This window comes from Capricornis sumatraensis, chromosome 6, assembly GCF_032405125.1.
Source record: "Capricornis sumatraensis isolate serow.1 chromosome 6, serow.2, whole genome shotgun sequence".
NCBI classification, from domain to species: domain Eukaryota; kingdom Metazoa; phylum Chordata; class Mammalia; order Artiodactyla; family Bovidae; genus Capricornis; species Capricornis sumatraensis.
Window position 1 is genome coordinate 109,973,655 of NC_091074.1, and position 21,265 is coordinate 109,994,919.

Sequence of the window (21,265 nt, forward strand, 5' to 3'; positions counted from 1 at the left end):
AAAATCAAGTTTCCAAGAATAGCTTTTAAAACTGTGTGTGTGAGTGTGTATAAAACATGGTAGGGTAAAACTTGCCTTACCAGGTACTAACTTACTTTGAAACTGCTGAATCAAAATGATATGACTGAAAAAAACAAATTCAAAATAAACAATATTATTGTGGTCCTAGGAATAGACAAATAGATGATTGACTTGATCATAATAGTGCAGAAGTAGGCCTGATTTTTTTTTCCCTATTCAAGGGAAACAAATGGTGTTGGCATTATTGGCTATCCATTCAGAAGGAAATAAAATTGGGCCTGTATTATACTCTGTAAAAAAAATTCCACATAGGTTAAAGAAAGGTGATACAAAGGCATCAGAAGAAAAGTTAGAATAGTAGTGTAACTTCAGGGTAAAAGAGGGCTTCCTAAAACAAGCAGGAAGCCCAGAAATCGAAAAAGAAAAGTGGTGTATACTTGATCAAATTAAATGTAAACAATTTAAATAAGCGATTTAAATAGATAAGTATGAAATTTAAAATTCTTGTACAGGAAAAAACAATAAACCAAATAAAAAAGCAAAAGCAGAAGACATGTTTTTTTTCTGCTTTCATTTTGGATTGCTACAGTTTGCACTCCCCATCCCCACCAACCCAGGCTACTCCCACTTATTATAATTGTTGGATTGTTTGCTTTAGGGCAGGCTTATTTGGGGAGAAAAGCCAGACTCTTAGTGTGAGAGGCAAAGAGTGGGACACCCTGGTGTTTATGCCCAGTTGTATGCTGAGTCTCAGTGACAAGGGAAGGAGTATCACCTCGCCCCCTACGATTGCAAGGGGCAGCTGATGTTCTGATGAGTCTGACAAAGTTTGGGCTGGGCCTAGGAACTTTTTGGGTAAAGCCACTCAAAGGTCCTCAGAGGTGAGCATCACAACTACCAGTCATAGATCTAAGTTTGGGCAAGTAACTCCCCTTCAAACCTAAAAAAACCTAATGGGGAAATGCTCTGAGAGAAAGAATGGAAGTTTCCATGGCAAGAAACTGGGAAGTTGGGACTGTTCTAAATAACTTCATGTGATGTGTTTGGGAGAGGATCTTGGAGGCTGGACTGACACTTGTAAGCCCCTAATAATGGCCTTTCCAGACCCTTCAGGCTTCTATGGACCAACCCAACTGCTTCAGTTGGTGCTGAAGCAGAGCTCATTTGCTTTATTCTCTGCTCCTAAGGTACCAACACAAGACCTGTCTCTCAATAATACCTCTGATAATGGGCTTCCCAGGTGGTGCAGTGGTGAAGAATCCACCTGCTGATGCTGGAGACTCGGGTTAGATCCCTGGGTCAGGAAGATTCCCTAAAGGAGGAAATGGCTCCCTGCTGCAGTATTCTTGCCTCTGATGGGCACCAGCACAAGAGGCTGCTCCAGGCCCAGGCAGAGTGAATGTGTCCTTAAACACCAAGCATCACTGAGAAATGCAGGCAGAAGGGCTCAGGTGCTTTCACTGCGTTTGGTGAGGAGGCAGAGGGGTGTGTGTTGATAGCTTGGCCTAAGCTTGGCTCAGTCTAGGGCGTTGAAGAAACTCCTTTCCTCTGCAAGCTGATTAAAGATGGGATCAAGGAGATCTGCAAGCTGGGAAGACAGCCTTACCTTGGTATAAGAGCAAACCTGCTGAAACTTTAAGAAAGTACCATAGAAATTCTAATAAAATTTCCAGAAATAGTTTCTCTTTGAAGTCTCCACCCTCCACATACTCAAGCAAAACCAAACATCCTATATATAAATACAAGTGCAGTAAAAGAGTAACAGAGTTGATGTAAAGTCGAGCCTGCTTCCAAAAGGAGGATGTGTATCAAACACTGAAGAGAAATCAAGTGAGGTGATGTCTGAATGTCCATTGGATCTCAGAAGGTAGAAATCAGTTTTGGTAGTAACAGGATGACCATTTCAGAAACCAGTAGAGAGACAGGAAGAATGTGCCTATGGTCTTCAACCATTTTTGCTAAAATAATGTTCAAAATCCATGTACCTCCATTTTGCTGGTGGTGCTCATTTGCTTTATTCTCTGCTCCTAGGTTACCAACACAAGACCTGCCTCTCAATAATACCACTGATAATGGGCTTCCCAGGTGGCACAGTGGTGAAGAATCCACCTGCCGATGCTGGAGACTCAGGTTAGATCCCTGGGTCAGGAAGATTCCCTGAAGGAGGAAATGGCTCCCTGCTGCAGTATTCTTGCCTCCCTTGCAGTATTCTTGCCTCCCTTGCAGTATTCTTGACTTAATCAGTAAGTCACATCTAATTCTTGGTGATCCCATAGACTGTAGCCTGCCAGGCTCCTCTATCCATAGGATTTCCCAGGCAAGAAAACTGGAGGAGGTTGCCGTTTCCTTCTCCAGAGGATCTACTCAACCTAGGGATCGAACCTACATTGCTTGTATAGTATAGCTGGTGGATTGTTTACCACTGGGCCACCAGAGATTCCCTTACCTCCATTTTAGAGACATATAAAAGTTTCATTATAACTCTGAGTAGCAGCAAAGAATAAAATTTTATTAGAAATATTGACATTTTAAAATAAAACATCTTTCTTTTAAATGTTCAATGGAATATAATTACTACAGGAATTAGAAATCTACAATCATCCATTTAAAAATATACCAAGTATCCTCTCCAACCATACAGGAAAGCATTCTGTCTCCCATACACTGACACTTGATATTATGAATTCTCAAAAATTTTGCTGATCTGATAGGGGAAAAAATAGTAACTTATTGTTTTAATATGCATTTGCCTGATAAATAATGAAGCTACATACGGTTTTTATTTTTGTTTCTTCTGTGAAATATATATTCAAATTTTGCACAATTTTCTAGTACGTTGTCTTTTGCCTATCAATTTGTAGGAATTCGTTGTATATTAGGAATGTAAGCCCTTTTGCTATCATGTGGGTAGCAAATGTTTTCTCTTAGTGATTTGTTTGAATATTTTGTTTGTGATGACAGCATTTTGATTGGAAGTTCTCTAACTTCAATTTTGCCCTAGGTTTTAAGTTAGTGGTGGAGGGTGGACTGTGGTGATCTTCATTTCTGAACTCAGAGGATCAGACTGAGATGGAAGCTCTTTTCAAAGACTTGCTGGAGGCAGCGGGCCTTTGAGGAGACAACAAAATAACCCTTTGATTATACATCCAGTAAGGTTTTCTGCCTCTCTTTTAAAAAAAGGGCTCAAGAAACTTCGGTGAACTGGGAAGATATTTGGATTTTATAACAATATTTTGCTAATTAGAATAGTTACAAAGATAAACTATAAAGTAGAATATATATTATGAAAATTTAATATAGGAACATCAAGAACATCTAAGAACAATTGCATTTTCTTTGATATATGATCAAATCTAAATAATTTTATTACTGGTTTATCATTAAAAAAAAAAAAACAATGAAATGTGGCATGCAGCTCTAATCTTTCTTTCAAAAAAACCTCAGACGAGTTTGTCCGTCAAGTCTACCAGGGACTTTTTCATACACAAGACGTTGTTTTTTGAATTGCGGTAGTTGTAAGGACGTGAAATCTGTTAAAAGGAAAAAAAAGAAAGTTGTTTTATTTCTGATAATAGTAAGTGTAACTATTTTTCTCTCAAATGCTCAGGTGGATCTTGTCTCTTTATCATTTATTTACAGTGTTGAAATGTCCAAACTGAGATAAAATAGTGACTATTAAAAATTAAATTTTTAGCATAAATGTGCCTATTCTTAAAGGCCTGATACTAATTAGTGTAAGACACATGTATGTGTACGTTCTTGTCTTGCACAAACAATTAAATCTCCCCGGATTTAAGACTCTTGCTTTTACGTTTTCCTTCATTAAGTCTGTTTCTTAGAGCCTGTCTGTAATGTTGAAGAATTTATCCTGAGCTCTGATCATGGATGGACTCACCTTTCATGACTGTGTTAGATATGACACAGTTTGAAATATTCTAGATTTGTATACTTACAGAGGTCGATTGATTAATAAAAAGAGAAGCTAAAATATTTAGAATGGTAGTAATTATTCCCAGCAATATAGTCTTATACCTGCCAGTAATGGATACATTTTGAGGAAATTTAAAAGGCAATGCAGTAGATAATTTTTATCACAGAGACCACAAATATACATTCAAGACAAATGGAAAATTATCTTGATGTTATACCAATAGCTCTGGACAAATTTATGTCAGAACTTGACAGAGTACAAATAAAGAACACAATAAATTAATTTCATTTGAATGTAGATATGAAAATCAATAATAAATAGTAACCATATTCAATAGCATATTTTAAAAAATCATTCCTTAAAAGCCACTTAGGGTCATCACACAAATGACATAAATGATTGATTGTTAGTATACCTGTAAATGTTGAGTGATATTAATGTCAAGAGAGAAAACATTTTGATTTTCCCCAATAGGAACCAAAAAGAGTTTGAAATAAAATTCAGCATTTATTTCTTGCAAAAGTTCTTAAAAACTAGGGAAAGAATATTTCCCCTTAAAATCAGGAAAAAACAAATTATGACTATTTATGGGACCAAATCAAAATTTTGGGAATCCTAGAACTTACATAGTTTGGGGATTCTGTTTTAATAAAACAAAGAATTTAAGATTCTTTGGCCTCACAGAATGGTCTGTGTAAAAGAGGAGTTTTAAAACTTCCAGCTCCCCCTTTCTTTTTGTTTGTTTCTCCCCATCATAGTAAGGCCATCTTTGTATAGCCATCAGAACTTAATATTTTGTTTTAAATGCTCAGACCAATGCAATAAGAAATACACAAAAGGTATAATAACCAAAAATGGGAAAATAAAGTCCTTTTAAAAACTGATATGATTAAATGTTCAAAAACATCCATTGTAAAATAGAGAGCCAATAGTAGTATCTATTTAATAGGACTGACAGAAGTAAATAATTCACATAAAGGGAATATAATAAGTTTTTAATAAATATTAGCTCATTAAATATCCCAGCTTGACAAAGAGGCTACTTTTCTAATTGGCTAATTTCTTTACTTAGTTTTTGTTACTTTTAGACTTCTGCTTGACTTAGATTTGTTCTGTGTTTTTATTTTTTTTAATAAATTTATTTTTTTATTGAAGGGTAATTGCTTTACAGAATTTTGCTGTTTTCTGTCAGACCTCAATATGAATCATCCATAACTTCTTCAGTTAAATGCTTAGTTCATCTAAAGTTACAAGACTTTGACATAATTTTTTTGCTTTATTTTCATCAAAGTCTATAATTAGAATTTTGATTTTTTTGATTCCGAAGTTATTGAAGATTCTTAAGTGTAGTAATTAGAACAAAATTTTGTTTTAATTTGGAGATGATTCTATCTTTTAAAATTACTTTAGAGAGTAGTTTTATCAACTATTGAATCATGTTACCTGTTAATGAGTTGTTGTCTCCTGAGTTAGATGAAGACTCAGAGTGCCTTTTCTGTCCTAAACATTTTCCAGCTCTTTGGTAGAAATAAAGACTGTTGAATTCTTTTTGATTTACATTAGAATCAGAAGCACAGGATAAATCCAAACTGGGGACAGATGGTGATTCTTTCCAGAAAGTCTTTTTAGTCCCAGCATTTGAACTTTCACAGATGAAGCCTTCTAACTCATCCGACTGATATTTTTGCTGATTAATGAATAAATTATCTTTCTGAGAGTACCATCTGTCACATGTACTCTGCTGTGCTCCACTCTGTAAATTGAATGAATGATTCTGTTGTTCCCATACATTTCTCTTAAAGTTCCAACGAAGAGGAGGTTGAGAACCCTCAAGTGAAAAGACAGGAGCTGACAATTCTTTTTTTATAGGTCCTTTTTTTTCATGTGTTCCCTTTTTCTGATAACTTATAAAGTGAGGGGTGACTGTCTTCTGAGTGTCGATTGGTGATATTATAGTTTCATAATTCATTTCTGTTAGACCCAAAGAAAAAACATCTGACTCTGAATCATTCTGGTTCAGAAGAGAATTACCAGACACATTCCTTGCTTCTGTATTAGTCAGAACAGAATTATTCTGTACCAAGTTAGGGTTACAACTAGACTCTTTCCAGTGGCTGGTCTGATTGCAAGAACTCACAGATGGTAAAATGCTTGGCATTTCTTTTATTTCCATAAGGGAGGAGGTATAATTTAAAGTGCTGTTAGTGTCTTCATGTACTGTCTCTCCTAAGTCTGAATACTGATAATTATTATGTTCTTGAATGACAGAATCTGAAGAGCCAGAAGCTGAACTCTGAGAAGTAAAGGTTCTAGTCTGATCCCTGTTTTCCCGAGGTGATGAAATTTGAGGTGATTTTGTTATGGAAGGACTAATCTTGAATAAGGAAGTGATGCCACAAAAATGCTAAAAAAATTTATAAAGTTAATTAATATAATAAATATGTAACATAAAAATTCATGAAATAAATATAAATAATGATGCTTAACTATATGGAAATAAGGAAAACTATAAATAAGTAGTCCATTCAAAGATATTATATTGATCTATGAGAATAGAACATAATTTGGCTCCCATTAAAAGAAAAACTTATTGTAATTTGCATCTATTTCCTAATCACTTAAAACAGAATTTTTAGTTACACAAGTTATTCATGAATACCATTTCCTTCATAAAAACTAAAGAGACTTACTGATAAGTCTAAAGTTCTCTTTAACTACTATAATGAAGGCATCAGAACTGTTTAGAAGAGATGATGTAAACACATAAGAATAGAGTGTAATTGAATATCTGTGGGCATAGTAATACTTCAGAATGATCTGCAATGTGATAAATGATTTGTGCAGAATTATAACTTTAAAATGTATAATGTGTTTGACAGCTAGTGAGAATTCTATATGAAATTTAGCTTAAGTAAATTATTTCTTCACCCTTTGAAGTCCAAAACAAACTTGGATACCTTCATTTTGAAAACCATTATGGTGAAAATAGATACTAAAATGCAAAGGAAATAGACTCATAGAAGAATATGGATTTCAAATAACTAACCTTTAACACTTTTTCTGGAACTTCAGGCAGGAGTTCCTGAAGTTGACAAAGAGTTGCTAACAATATCCAGTTCAGTGAAGGTCCTTTATTTAACATGAGCTGAGCCACCAATGGAGTAACACTTGGAAAATCAAGTAAGTACATTTCTTCCTAGAAAAACGTTGAAGGAATAATCAGAAGTGGTCTTTTTACTCTGCTCACTCCAGCAGATTAAAATTGATGTCATTGTACCTACCACTCAATTTGAGATGCTTGGGGGAAAAAGTATGGCCAGGAGGGAAATAAATTTGTCTGTCAGTAAAGATTCTAACACCCAGAATTGGGAAGGATCTTTAAGTTCATTGAGTCTAACCACTCATCCAAAGTGATTCATTATAATTCATATCCTTCAAATGACAATTGTTATCTAATGATAGCTCTTCTAATGAGAAACCTTTTAGGGGACTTCATTATATAGCTCAAGATTTTTTCAGCTCTCTGTAGACCGTATGCCATCATAGTTTGGTTAAAATAAACCATGTGCATGATGTCTAACAGATGTTACAATTTCAGAAAAGGCTTATTGTGAAGAGTATAGGAAGAACTTCTATCTAAGTCTAGAAGTATATGTTTTCAGAAAGATCTCATAAATGTCTAGAAATGTAGCAGCCACATTTATTACTAAATTCCTTTTGTTTTTTCTGGGTTACATTGACTTTTTTCACCTTCTTTGATTTTATCAAATGACAGACATGTTAGTAGATTGGACATGGCTTGGTAGGAAGGAAATTGCATATACATACACACAAAAATGTTCTAACCATACCGATACTTGCTGAGAGTACCCATACTTGCTGATAGTTCTATATTCTGTTTATGCAAATAAAAGTCCTATGATTTAATATATATGAATATTTTGTTTTATAATTTTATTTTTTGAGTAGGTAAAATAGTCACATGGTTCAAAATTCAAAAGGACTAAAAGGTGTATTAAAGTCCCATTCCTACTCCACTACCTCAGTTTTCTCTAGAGATAATCAATGATATCATTTTGTGGTATCTTTCCTGAGATATTTTATTCATTTGTAAATGAATACATATTAATTTCCCCCTTTCTTACACAAATAGTAGTGTACTGGATGCTCTGCACTGCAACTTTTACATTTCATTTAATATATTTTCAAAGTCATTCCATGTTAGTACATAATGATCTCCATCCTCTTTCCATGATTTTAGGATTTGAATATATTTAAAAATAAGGTAACAGAAACACTAGGTTGGTATGAGAACCTGGAAATATTTATGCTTAAGCAAAAGGAATTTATAAAAATTAACTACCTAATCTTATAACTATTTCATAACTCTACTTTCACTTTGAATTACATAATTGAATTACTGATGAATCATGGAATGATAGAATTGTGCAATTCTCATATCTACTATTCTTGAATGTTTAAATGTAGAAATTAGAAAAACTATTATATTCTTAAAATATTAGACATTGAAGCCATTAGATCACCCTAAAACAAGTTCATTTTGAAAGTTAATGAAATAAGATCCCATTAAAATAGCTCTATGAAGTTGAAAAATACTCATAGTTCTGGAAAATTGTCTAAATAAATGTTACGCATTATGGCATATTGTTACATATGCTCATGCAAGAATGATAGAACAAGAAAATGCTACCAGAAAGAGAATTCAAGTATATATATTTATATTTGCTCTGCAAATCTCTAATTTATATGTTAGGAAATAAACCTTAGATGGTGCAACTTTAAGCCAGGACTTATCCAACCATTCGTGAGGATCTCTTTTCGAGGTCATCAAATTGTGGTCAGCAATTTGTCGAATCATCAGTGCAGTCTCTTCCACTCCTGGGGCAATTATAAGCTAAAATATATTTTTTATGTTAGATTACAGGGAATACTAGGAAGCAAAATATATCATTCAAATATTGTTTACAATTTGAAGAAACAAAACCCCAGTAGATTCTAATCTTTGAACACTATTTTGGACTATAAAGAAAGCTGAGCACTGAAGAATTGATGTTGTTGAACTGTGGTGTTGGAGAAGACTCTTGAGAGTCCCTTGGACTGCAAGGAGATCCAACCAGTCCATCCTAAAGGAGATCAGTCCTGAGTGTTCACTGGAAGGACTGATATTGAAGCTGAAACTCCAATACTTTGGCCACCTGATGCGAAGAGCTGACTCATTGGAAAAGACCCTGATGCTGGGAAAGATTGAAGGCGGAAGGAGAAGGGGATGACAGAGGATGAGATGGTTGGATGGGATCACCGACTCAGTGGACATGAGTTTGAGTAAACTCCGGGAGTTGGTGATAGACAGGGAGGCCTGGTGTGCTGCAGTCCATGGGGTCGCAAAGAGTTGGACACGACTGAGCGACTGAACTGAACTGAACTTAGATACAATTTACTAATTTATCTATGTAAAATTCAGGAGGTTTCATTTGTGAGGATAAACAATTTACTTTCCTTCCTTAAATATGATATCCTTATAGTTTCTAATTTTTGGAATTAAATTGTTTTTCTTCACTTCCATTTGGCATTTATTAGTATAGTCTTTTAAACATATTTGGTGTTTTATTTCATCTGTATTAGAAGAAAAAGCAATTTGGATGTCACTAGTAATATTTAATATTTTGCTTTTTTGTAGGTTAAACCTAATAGTTCTCAAGTAAAAATAAGAATGAAAGATATAGTGCAAGATTTTTAAAAAACAAAGTTGAAAAATAAGGATGTGTACAGATTAATTTGATGTTGTATTCAAAAAGAAAAATATGTTTTGATTTAATATATTTTTTGGAACTCTTCATCCAGTCATGGCTTACTTGATGGTAAGATACCCCTGCCGATATGTATGTGTTAAAACTGCATGCTCGGTCTCTCAGTCGTGTCTGACTCTGTGACACTGTGAACTGTAGCCCTCCAGGCTCCTCTGTCTATGGGATTGCCCAGGCAAGAATAACGGAGTGGGTTGCCATTTCCTCCTCCAGGGGATCTTCCTGACCCAGAGATCGAACCTGCATCTCCTGCATTGGCAGGTGGGTTCTTCACCACTGAGCCACCTGAGAAGTGTTAAACTTAACTCTAAAAGGAGTTTTAATACCCCCGACTTCCTGTCTGTCACTTATGTTTTCCTCCATGCCCGTCTCTCTTCTGAAATGCCAGCCTTTTCCTTCCGCTTTCATTATCTATTTTTATCTTCTTCATCTTTTGGATTTTGTTTACAGAAAAATAACTAATTCATGGGTTAGCAGTTTAAAGTGGATGGAGAATACTGCCCTAAACAATCATATCTTAATAATATAAACATTCTGTCCAGTGGTGGAAACTTAAGAAACAAAGACTGTACAAACCTCACAAAAATAATTATGACATTTTCTTTTCTTTCACAAGAAAAACAAATACAAAGCAATGGACATGAGTTCGAGCAAATTCCTGGAAATAGTAAAGGACAGGGAAGCCTGGAATGCTGCAGTCCCTGGGGTCACAAAGAGTTAGATATGACTTAGTGAATGAACAATAATATATGCATACTAAAGAAGGACTTTCTTTATATTAAATATACAGAATACACAGAAATATACTGTTTGATTCCAGATTTATTTTATTAAAAGTTTTGGATGTTTTGAGAAGATCTGAGACATTTAAATATAAATTTTATTTTAAAGGGCATAATTTTATAATGGTAATGACTATTACCTATACTCTAGGGTGAGGATTCTGGAGCTCCTAGCTAGACTTTGGGAGATTCAAGAACCCCCGCCTAACATTGTTTTCAAAAATGTGCATGTGTGTATCTATACATTTTTCTACAAAGAGAGTTCTTAAGAAATTGACAGAACTTTTTTTGAATTTTAGAGTAAAATATGGGATGAAATACTAACAGTAAAATATTAGCAGTATTTTCTTTTAGTTTAAGAAAATATATTTAAATTTCCCAATACTCCTTTTATGGCTAGGCTTTCCAGATGCTTGGAAATGAAAAAGTAATCCAACCTGATGGATTGTTTTCGGCCCGAAAAGCCAAAAATGCAAAAGGCCAAGAAATGCAAAAAAGCAAAATGGCTGTCTGAGGAGGCCTTATAAATAACTTGAAAACAAGAGAAGTGAGAAGCAAAGAGCAAAGATATACCCATTTGCATGCAGAGTTCCAAAGAATAGCAAGAAGTGATAAGAAAGCCTTCCTCAGTAATCAGTGCAAAGAAATAGAGGAAAACAATAGAATGGGAAAGACTAGAGATCTCTTCAAGAAAATTAGAGATACCAAGGGAACATTTCATGCAAAGATGGGCTCAATAAAGGACAGAAATGGTATGGATCTAACAGAAGCAGAAGATATTAAGAGAAGGTGGCAAGAATACACAGAAGAACTATACCGAAAAAATCTTCATGACCCAGATAATCACGATGTGATCACTCACCTAGAGCCAGACATCCTGGAATGTGAAGTCAAGTGGGCCTTAGGAAGCATCACTATGAACAAAGCTAGTGGAGGAGATGGATTCCAGTTGAGCTATTTCAAATCATAAAAGATGATGCTGTGAAAGTGCTGCACTCAATATGTCAGCAAATTTGAAAAACTCAGCAGTGTCCACAGCACTGGAAAAGGTCAGTTTTCATTCCAATCCCAAAGAAAGGCAATGCCAAAGAATGCTCAAACTACCACACAGTTGCACTCATCTCACATGCTAGTAAAGTAATGCTCAAAATTCTCCAAGCCAGGCTTCAACAATACATGAACTGTGAACTTCCAGATGTTCAAGCTGAATTTAGAAAAGGCAGAGGAACCAGAGATCAAATTACCAACATCTGCTGGATCATCAAAAAAGCAAGAGAGTTCCAGAAAAACATCTCTTTCTGCTTTATTGACTGTGCCAAAGCCTTTGACTGTGTGGATCACAATAAACTGTGGACAATTCTGAAAGAGATGGGAATACCAGACCACCTGACCTGCCTCTTGAGAAACCTGTATGCAGGTCAGGAAGCAACAGTTAGAACTGGGCATGGAACAACAGACTGGTTCCAAATAGGAAAAGGAGTATGTCAAGGCTGTATATTGTCACCCTGCTTATTTAATTTATATGCAGAGTACATCATGAGAAACACTGGGCTGGAAGAAGCACAAGCTGGAATCAAGATTACCAGGAGAAATATCAATAACCTCAGATATGCAGATGACACCACCCTTATGGCAGAAAGTGAAGAAGAACTAAAGAGCCTCTTGATGAAAGTGAAAAAGAGTGAAAACGCTGGCTTAAACCTCAACATTCAGAAAACTAAGATCATGGCATCCGGTCCCATCACTTCATGGCAAATAGATGGGGAAACAGTGGCAGACTTTATGTTTTGGGGCTCCAAAATCACTGCAGATGGTGACTGCAGCCATGAACTTAAAAGATGCTTACTCCTTGGAAGAGAAGTTATGACCAACCTAGACAGCGTATTAAAAAGCAAAGACATTACTTTGCCAACAAAGGTCCGTCTAGTCAAGGCTATGGTTTTTCCAGTAGTCCTGTATGGATGTGAGAGTTGGATTATAAAGAAAGCTGAGTGCTGAACAATTGATGCTTTTGAACTGTGGTGTTGGAGAAGACTCTTGAGAGTCCCTTGGACTGCAGGAGATCCAACCAGTCCATCGTAAAAGAAATCAGTCCTGAGTGTTGAGTGGAAGGAATGATGTTGAAGCTGAAACTCCAATACTTTGGCCATCTGATGTGAAGAACTGACTCATTTGAAAAGACCCTGATGCTGGGAAAGTTTGAAGGCAGGAGGAGAAGGTGACAACAGAGGATGAGATGGTTGGATGGCATCACTGACTCAATGGACATAAGTTTGAGTAAGCTCCGGGAGTTGGTGACAGACAGGGAGGCCTGGCGTGCTGCAATCTATGGGGTTGCAAAGAGTTGGACATAACTGAGCGACTGAACTGAAAAGCCAAAAGCCATATTACCAAATTATTCTAAAATAATATGTTTAGGTAACCCCCTTTAATGTAACAATGTCATCAAGTAGGAGAATGGGAGGCTTGAGTATTGGTGATATATTGATAACAAAATTAGAGCAATTTGATCATACTTGTTTCTCAACTTTCATGGAAAAATGGACCTACTTTTAAGCGCATTAGGAAAACTTGAAAAGCTTTTGGAATAGTTGAAATCAGGTAGGAAGAGACTCATTTGGAATGGATTGTGCCTGGGCAGTAATTCCTATTTCATCCCCAAATGCCTTCCTTGGAACATACACTTTGTAGGCCATGTCACTGTACCTGAATACTATCACTTATTGGTATCAGATACCCCATGTAGAGAAAAATAAAATGATTCTCTAAATCATGTTTTGCATATGACTGCTCACTATTAAGTGAAGAGAAAAGAGGCTGATTAAATGGTGAAACCTCCCTTGAGTGAATAAATGAGAAATTTACATTTATTTAGATAACTTTTCTGAGAATTGTATTTCTTTGTTAAAAATGGATCAAAATTATCTGGATTTTATTTCAAATAGATCATTTGATGATTTTCTTAACAGGTTCTGCTTTCACTGAATTCTATTCAGTGGCTGTTTGTGGAATATTTTTACTGTGTACAAAACACTGTGCTAGAATGCTACAGGTTTTACAAGGAAAAGGGCCTAGTTCTCATGGTTCAGAGTGGATAATATATGAATAAATATCTTATATTATAATAAAGATATGAAATGTTATTTGGAGGATGGGAGGAGAAATTTACCTTGAGTGTAATTAGGGCAAAATTTTTTAAAGGCGATAATGTTTAAAGGATTAGTATTTCTGGGGAAAGACAGGACAGAATCACATGGCTGAGAGGTGATAGTGTGGAGACATATTCAGGAAATGGTGGGTAGAATAATATCTTTAAGGATTCTAGGATTACTAGGCTTCCCTCGTGACTCAGATGGTAAAGAACCTGCCTGCAATGCAAGAGACAGGATTTGATCCTTGGATCAGGAAGATCCCCTGGAGAAGGAAACAGCAACCCACTCCAATATTCCTGCCTAGAGAATTTCATGGACAGAAGAGCCTGGCGATGGGCTACAGTCCATGGGGTCCCAAAGAGTCAGATACAACTAAGCTATGGGTCAAATTGTGGAGGAGTTTGAATCAGCTGGGATCAACTCTATTTTGATGATGTAGGAAGCTGTACAAGATCTTTTGAGCAAGACAGTTCAACTCAACAACATATTTTTCAAGAGCCTGCTATGTAGGTTCTGCTTAGTGTTAGGAAGACAAAAACAAAAAAACACATTCCCTTTCCTTTAGGAGCTTGCAGTCTCAGTAGTGAAGTATCACATCTGTATTTCAGAAATGTAATTGGTGTCAATATACATGATACATGGGAGTGGGAAAAGAGTAGAAATAAGGAGCTTAATTAGGAAAAAACTCCAAATACGAGGTGAAGGCCTTTATTTAGGGAAATAGCAATGGGAGTAGCAAGGAGAGGCATAATCTAGAGACGCTGTAGCGTTAGAGGGAAGATTTTTCTACTGATTAGCTTAGAATATTAATGCCATAAACTAGGTGTAAAAATTAACAAAAATGTTAATTAAAATAGAGTTAGGAGACCAGAGGAGGAGCTCTCATGTCCCACCATGATAGCAGAGTCCAGTAAGAAGAAAGACTTCCTCTTCTTTCCTGGCAAGAGTTCAGCCAATGAGACTGTCACAACTCCACTGATGAAAAGTCACTATACTTTGAACTCTCAACTCCTCCAATGGACTCTTTGTTTATTATAACTTTCCAACTTTCTTTTTCCCTCTTTAAAAGAGTTCCCCTCTCCTTTCTGTGCCTGGACTTGCACATGATTTCCCATATTTCCCATGGTTTCTAATGGTTGCAGACCCTAAATTCCAATTATTTGTTGATTCCATACAAACCCATTTTTACTGCGCAAATAACTGGCCATGTATTTGTTTTAGGACAACACAAATTTGGGGGAAGATACAAATTGTGTTTTGGATATGCAGAGTTTGAGGTACCTGTGGGATATTCATGTAGGCATTTCCAATAGAATTCTAGAATATTTGTGCAGACTTTAAGAAAAGTTAGGAAAATGTTAAGGATTTTCTTAGACATGAAAGCTAAATTTGTGGGAAATGTCTGAGTTTATCAAAGAAAGAATATAAAGTGATAACAGTAGAGAACTGAGCCCTCCATTTGGAGAAACTATCTAAACATCAGAGTGGGACATTGAAAAAAGCCAAGAAAGAAGATTGATTAGAGATCACCAAGGTATTGCTCTATTCATATGTCATAAAATTTCTTTTTTATAGTAGATATACACAGTATATCTTCCATAAGTGAATATTTTTGATCAAGGGATATTATTTTTATTCATATTCTGACATGTTTCCAAAAAATCTCAGTAGTAGAGACAAATTATGAATTTAAATTCATTAAAGGCTTTTAGAGTAGAAATTTAAGTTTAAAGAATATATGTAAATTTGAAAACCATTCTTTATATGGCTTTCAATATTTTTTTAGTTTACCCATTTAATGTTTCTTCTCACAGGGCAGTTGAATTTCATTATAATTTTGGTTTAAGAAAAATACTCATGAACAAACATATAGGAAAAGAATACCTTTACATCCAGTTCTTCTGATTTTAGCCCAGATGAAACCAAAGCTGCATAAATCAGTGCTAGGTGATGAAGAGTCTTTTCTGTAAGATGGTACCTAAAAAAATAAATATGTGTTATTCTATTCATTTGATGTCTGATTGTACTTATTAAAAATGTATTTTATTTTCCACATTTCATAATGTCATATTTTTTGTCCACTCAGCACTCTTTTGTAAAAATAATTCCACCTCCTTTCTTCAACGGTACTGTTAAATCTAGAGAATGCTCTGTGTGGGGGGTGGGGGCGGAGTGGGGAGAAGTTTAACTTATCCTCTTACTGGCCCCAGGGACGGCTATGTGATTGAAACCTAGCCAAATAGAATACTTCATATTCCTGTCCAAAGTATCAGGTTCAGATATGAACACATGACCAAAGTAAGAATAACTAGATTTCTCCCTGAGGCTTTTCCCTGAACTGTTGGGGGAAAAAAAAACACTCTTTAAAATGATCATTATGTGACATGATAGAGGTGTTAACTAACACCGAGGTGATAATTATAATTATATTGCAGTATATAAATACAGGGGCTTCTCCAGTGGCTCAGATGGCAGGGAATCTGCCTGCAGTGTGGGAGCCCTGGGTTTGATCTCTGGATTGGGAAGATACCCTGGAGAAGGGAATGGCTACCCACTGCAGTATTCTTGCCTGGAGAATCCCACTGACAGAGGAGACTGTGAAGCTACAGTCCATTGGGTCACAAAAAGTCAGACATGACTCAATGACTAAACAACAACAACAAAACAACAACATATAAATATATCAAATCAACAGATTGTACTCCTTAAACTTATACAATCTTATAAATCAGTTATATCTCAATAATTCTTTTTTTTTCCCCACATTATTTATTTATTTAATTTAAAAATCTTTAATTCTTACATGCGTTTCCAAACATGAACCCCCCTCCCACCTCCCTCCCCATAACATCTCTCTGGGTCATCCCCATGCACCAGCCCCAAGCATGCTGTATCCTGCGTCAGACATAGACTGGCGATTCGATTCTTACATGATAGTATACATGTTAGAATGCCATTCTCCCAAATCATCCCACCCTCTCCCTCTCCCTCTGAGTCCAAAAGTCCGTTATACACATCTGTGTCTTTTTCGCTGTCTTGCATACAGGGTCGTCATTGCCATCTTTCTAAATTCCATATATATGTGTTAGTATACTGTATTGGTGTTTTTCTTTCTGGCTTACTTCACTGTGTATAATCGGCTCCGGTTTCATCCATCTCATCAGAACTGATTCAAATGAATTCTTTTTAACGGCTGAGTAATACTCCATTGTGTATATGTACCACCACTTTCTTATCCATTCATCTGCTGATGGACATCTAGGTTGTTTCCATGTCCTGGCTATTATAAACAGTGCTGCGATGAACATTGGGGTACATGTGTCTCTTTCAATTCTGGTTTCCTTGGTGTGTATGCCCAGCAGTGGGATTGCTGGGTCATAAGGTAGTTCTATTTGCAATTTTTTAAGGAGTCTCCACACTGTTCTCCATAGTGGCTGTACTAGTTTGCATTCCCACCAACAGTGTAGGAGGGTTCCCTTTTCTCCACACCCTCTCCAGCATTTATTGCTTGCAGATTTTTGGATCGCAGCCATTCTGACTGGTGTGAAGTGGTACCTCATTGTGGTTCTTGATAATTCTTAAAAAAAACTCCTTTTTTCCTTCTGTAGTTATTAAGCAGGTCAGATGTGACTCTTGAGCTGTGAGTGAATATTTCTATTACCTTTATCCACTTCAAGTAGTCCAAGCAAGAAAAAAGAAATTTATTGGTTCGTATCACTTTGGGTCCAGGAGAAGACATTGTTGGACCCAGGAATTCAAACTACATCACTAAGGCAATGGCTTTCTTAATTTCCTGCCTCTTCTTTCATCTGCTGGGTTCTTTTTCAGGCAAGCTGTTTTCATAAGAGTGGCTGATAAGACAGGCTCACTGTGCCTAAACTGTTTGTATGAACAATGTGGTTTCTATTGAACACTTGCTTTCTTTTTGGAGTCTAGAGTTTTGATTTGTGACTAGCTCTTAATAAATGCCCTGGGCACTCAGTGTCTGGTGAGTTTCCTGATAGACAACATTTCACAAGTGTGGGCACAACTCGTTGCTGGGAAAATTAAGCATGTTCTATGTGACTACTAGGAGAGGACTCTTGGAAGCTTCCTCCTAGTTTACCCTGAAATTTGCTCCATGCCCTTTTCCCCTTTGCTGAATTTGCTTTGTAACTGTTCACTGTAATAAATCATAGCCATGAGCACAAGAATATGCTCAGTGCTATGAATACTCCTAACAAAGCACCAAACTTGGGAGTTGTCTTGGGGATTCCTAGCACTTTTTCTCAAGCAAGAACTAATGGCATGAATGACTAAGGTAGTGATAACTGGAACAATTTATTTTGTAGTTTCAATTTTCCTCATTTGATCAGTTAATTAAGATACTTTTAAAATGTTCCAATCTTCTAGAAATATGGAACTGAGATACCTAGAAGTCTGGAAAGAATTACATTTTAGAATAATATATTATTGTGAATAAATGATAATTCTTCACATCCTGAACATAAATCTATCTCAGACTATTAATTAATTTTTTTTCATGAAAATCTGGATAAAAATAAGTGGAAATCTCCTCTTTTTATCTCTTGTACTACATTTATACCTCTATGTGGATACCAATCTAAAAACAACTTTAAAAAATTTCAAATCAATTGTTTATCCAGAATACTTCTAAGTTCTTGATAAGGCTTAAAATGCATTATAGCCTTTATTAACCTTCAAAGTGAAAATTTGATACCTGAATAATTATTTTAATTTTTCAGTTCTGGTAGAAAGGAAAAACTAGGTTAAATGAGTGCTAGAGATTCTTGTTAGTAGAAGAAGAAATAAGAACCAAGTTGTTCATATTCTTACATTCTGACTTAAACTTCTCCCCACATGATAATAATTGTATAGGAAGAGCTTGGTACAGTAAGATAAGCAAAATGGAGTCAATCAAGAATGTTAAATAAGGTATCTGTGCCTTATCTAATAACTAAAGAATATTTTTGAAATTTCTACTATGACTGATGTGGTATGGGTTATGTAGTATATTTTTGAAATTTCTACTATGACTGATGTGGTATGGGTTATGTAGTATTGTAGAGATTAGAAAAGTGAATGACCAGTGTGCAATTTAATTGGAAAGATTCATTCATTCAATCAAGAAGTATTTACCAAGAATCTATCACATGAAAGCAACGTGGTCAGTGCTATAGGGCAAGGGCTTCAAAATTGATCATATAAAACTAAACATGATAAATATCAAAGATGAGGAAAAAACAGGGAGCTAAGGGGTTTGAAGGATGGAAAGTTTACAACTAAATATTGATCTGTATGCATGAATGGAGGATATTGAAGAAAGGTCGAATAGAAAAAGTAGATTGGTCTTTAAAAAACAGGCACAGTTTCACCAGATGAAATAGTTGGAGGAAGTAGGGACGATGGTGGGGTTTCCCCAGTGACTAAGCTGGTAAAGAACCCATCTGCCAAGCAGGAGTTGCAAGACACGTGGGTTTGATCCCTGGGCTGGGAAGATCCCCTGGAGAAGGAAATGGCAGCCTGCTCCAGTATTCTTGTCTGGAAAATTCCATGGAGAGAGGAGCCTGGTGGGCTACAGTCTATGGGGTCACAAAGAGTTGGACAGGATAGAGTGTGCACGCATACACAGAATATTGTAGAAAGATAGAACTGTATGAGCAAAACTAGAAGTAGGAAAGCAAGGAGCCTGTTTGCAAGCCAATGAGCAGAACTTCTGATTGAAATAGAAAGCAGTGAAAAGTACACCTGAAAATATAGGTTGGGATTATATTCTGAGGATTTTGAATATAAGGGTGAATGGTCTATGTTTTCAGTAAATAATGGGGAAGTCAGTTCAGTTCAGTTGAGTCGCTCAGTCGTGTCTGACTCTTTGCGACCCCATGAATCGCAGCACGCCAGGCCTCCCTGTCTATCACCATCTCCCGGACTTCACTCAGACTCATGTCCATCGAGTCAGTGATGCCATCCAGCCATCTCATCCTCGGTCGTCCCCTTCTCCTCCTGCCCCCAATCTCTCCCAGCATCAGAGTCTTTTCCAATGAGTCAGTTCTTCCCATGAGGTGGACAAAGTACTGGAGTTTCTGCTTTAGCATCATTCCTTCCAAAGAACACCCAGGGCTGATCTCCTTCAGAATGGACTGGTTAGATCTCCTTGCAGTCCAAGGGACTCTCAAGAGTCTTCTCCAACACCACAGTTCAAAAGCATCAATTCTTCAGCACTCAGCCTTCTTCACAGTCCAACTCTCACATCCATACATGACCACAGGAAAAACCATAGCCTTGACTAGACAGACCTTAGTCGGTAAAGTAATGTCTCTGCTTTTGAATATACTGTCTAGGTTGGTCATAACTTTTCTTCCAAGGAGTAAGTGTCTTTCAATTTCATGGCTGCAGTCACCATCTACAGTGATTCTGGAGCCCCCAAAAATAAAGTCTGACACTGTTTCTACTGTTTCCCCATCTATTTCCCATGAAGTGATGGGACCGGATGCCATGATCTTCGTTTTCTGAATGTTGAGCTTTAAGCCAACTTTTTTGCTCTCCTCTTTCACTTTCATCAAGAGGCTTTTTAGCTCCTCTTCACCTTCTGCCATAAGGGTGGTGTCATCTGCATATCTGAGGTTACTGATATTTCTCCCAGCAATCTTGATTCCAGCTTGTGTTTCTTCCAGTCCAGTGTTTCTCATGATGTACTCTGCATAGAGGTTAAATAAGCAGGGGGACAATATACAGCCTTGACATACTCCTTTTCCTATTTGGAACCAGTAAGTTCCATGTCCAGTTCTAACTGTTGCTTCCTGACCTGCATACAGATTTCTCAAGAGGCAGGTTAGGTGGTCTGGTATTCCCATCTCTTTCAGAATTTTCCACAGTTTATTGTGATCCACACAGTCAAAGGCTTTGGCACAGTCAATAAAGCAGAAATAGATGTTTTTCTGGAACTCTCTTGCTTTTTCAGTGATCCAGTGGATGTTGGCAATTTGATCTCTGGCTCCTCTGCCTTTTCTAAAACCAGCTTGAACGTCGGGAAGTTCACAGTTCACGTATTGCTGAAGCCTGGCTTGGACAATTTTGAGCATTACTTTACTAGTGTGTGAGATGAGTGCAGTTGTGCGGTAGTTTGAGCATTCTTTGGCATTGCCTTTCTTTGGGATTGGAATGAAAATTGACGTTTTCCAGTCCTGTGGCCACTGCTGAGTTTTCCAAATTTTCTGGCATATTGAGTGCAGCACTTTCACAGCATCATCTTTCAGGATTTGAAACAGCTCAACTGGAATTCCATCACCTCCACTAGCTTTGTTCGTAGTGATGCTTTCTAAGACCCACTTGACTTCACATTCCAAGATGTCTGGCTCTAGATTAGTGATCACATCATCATGATTATCTGGGTCGTTAAGATCTTTTTTGTACAGTTCTTCTGTGTATTCTTGCCACCTCTTCTTAATATCTTCTGCTTCTGTTAGGTCCATACCATTTCTGTCCTTTATCGAGCCCATCTTTGCATGAAATGTTTCCTTGGTATTTTCTTGAAGAGATCTCTAGTCTTTGGTT

General features: G+C 36.6%; 1 protein-coding gene across 1 annotated transcript in view; it reads right to left on the minus strand.

Annotated features, from left to right (window-relative positions):
* Positions 1-3,450: 3,450 nt before the first annotated feature.
* Positions 3,451-21,265, minus strand: part of SHOC1 (shortage in chiasmata 1) — an 88,336-nt gene continuing 70,521 nt past the window's right edge. Inside the window, exons 23-27 of the mRNA XM_068974500.1 lie at positions 15,596-15,689; positions 8,736-8,867; positions 6,999-7,148; positions 5,396-6,356; positions 3,451-3,551 (exon numbers count right to left, since the gene is read on the minus strand). Coding sequence (XP_068830601.1) covers positions 3,451-3,551; positions 5,396-6,356; positions 6,999-7,148; positions 8,736-8,867; positions 15,596-15,689 — 1,438 coding nt within the window. The remainder of the gene's footprint in view (positions 3,552-5,395; positions 6,357-6,998; positions 7,149-8,735; positions 8,868-15,595; positions 15,690-21,265) is intronic.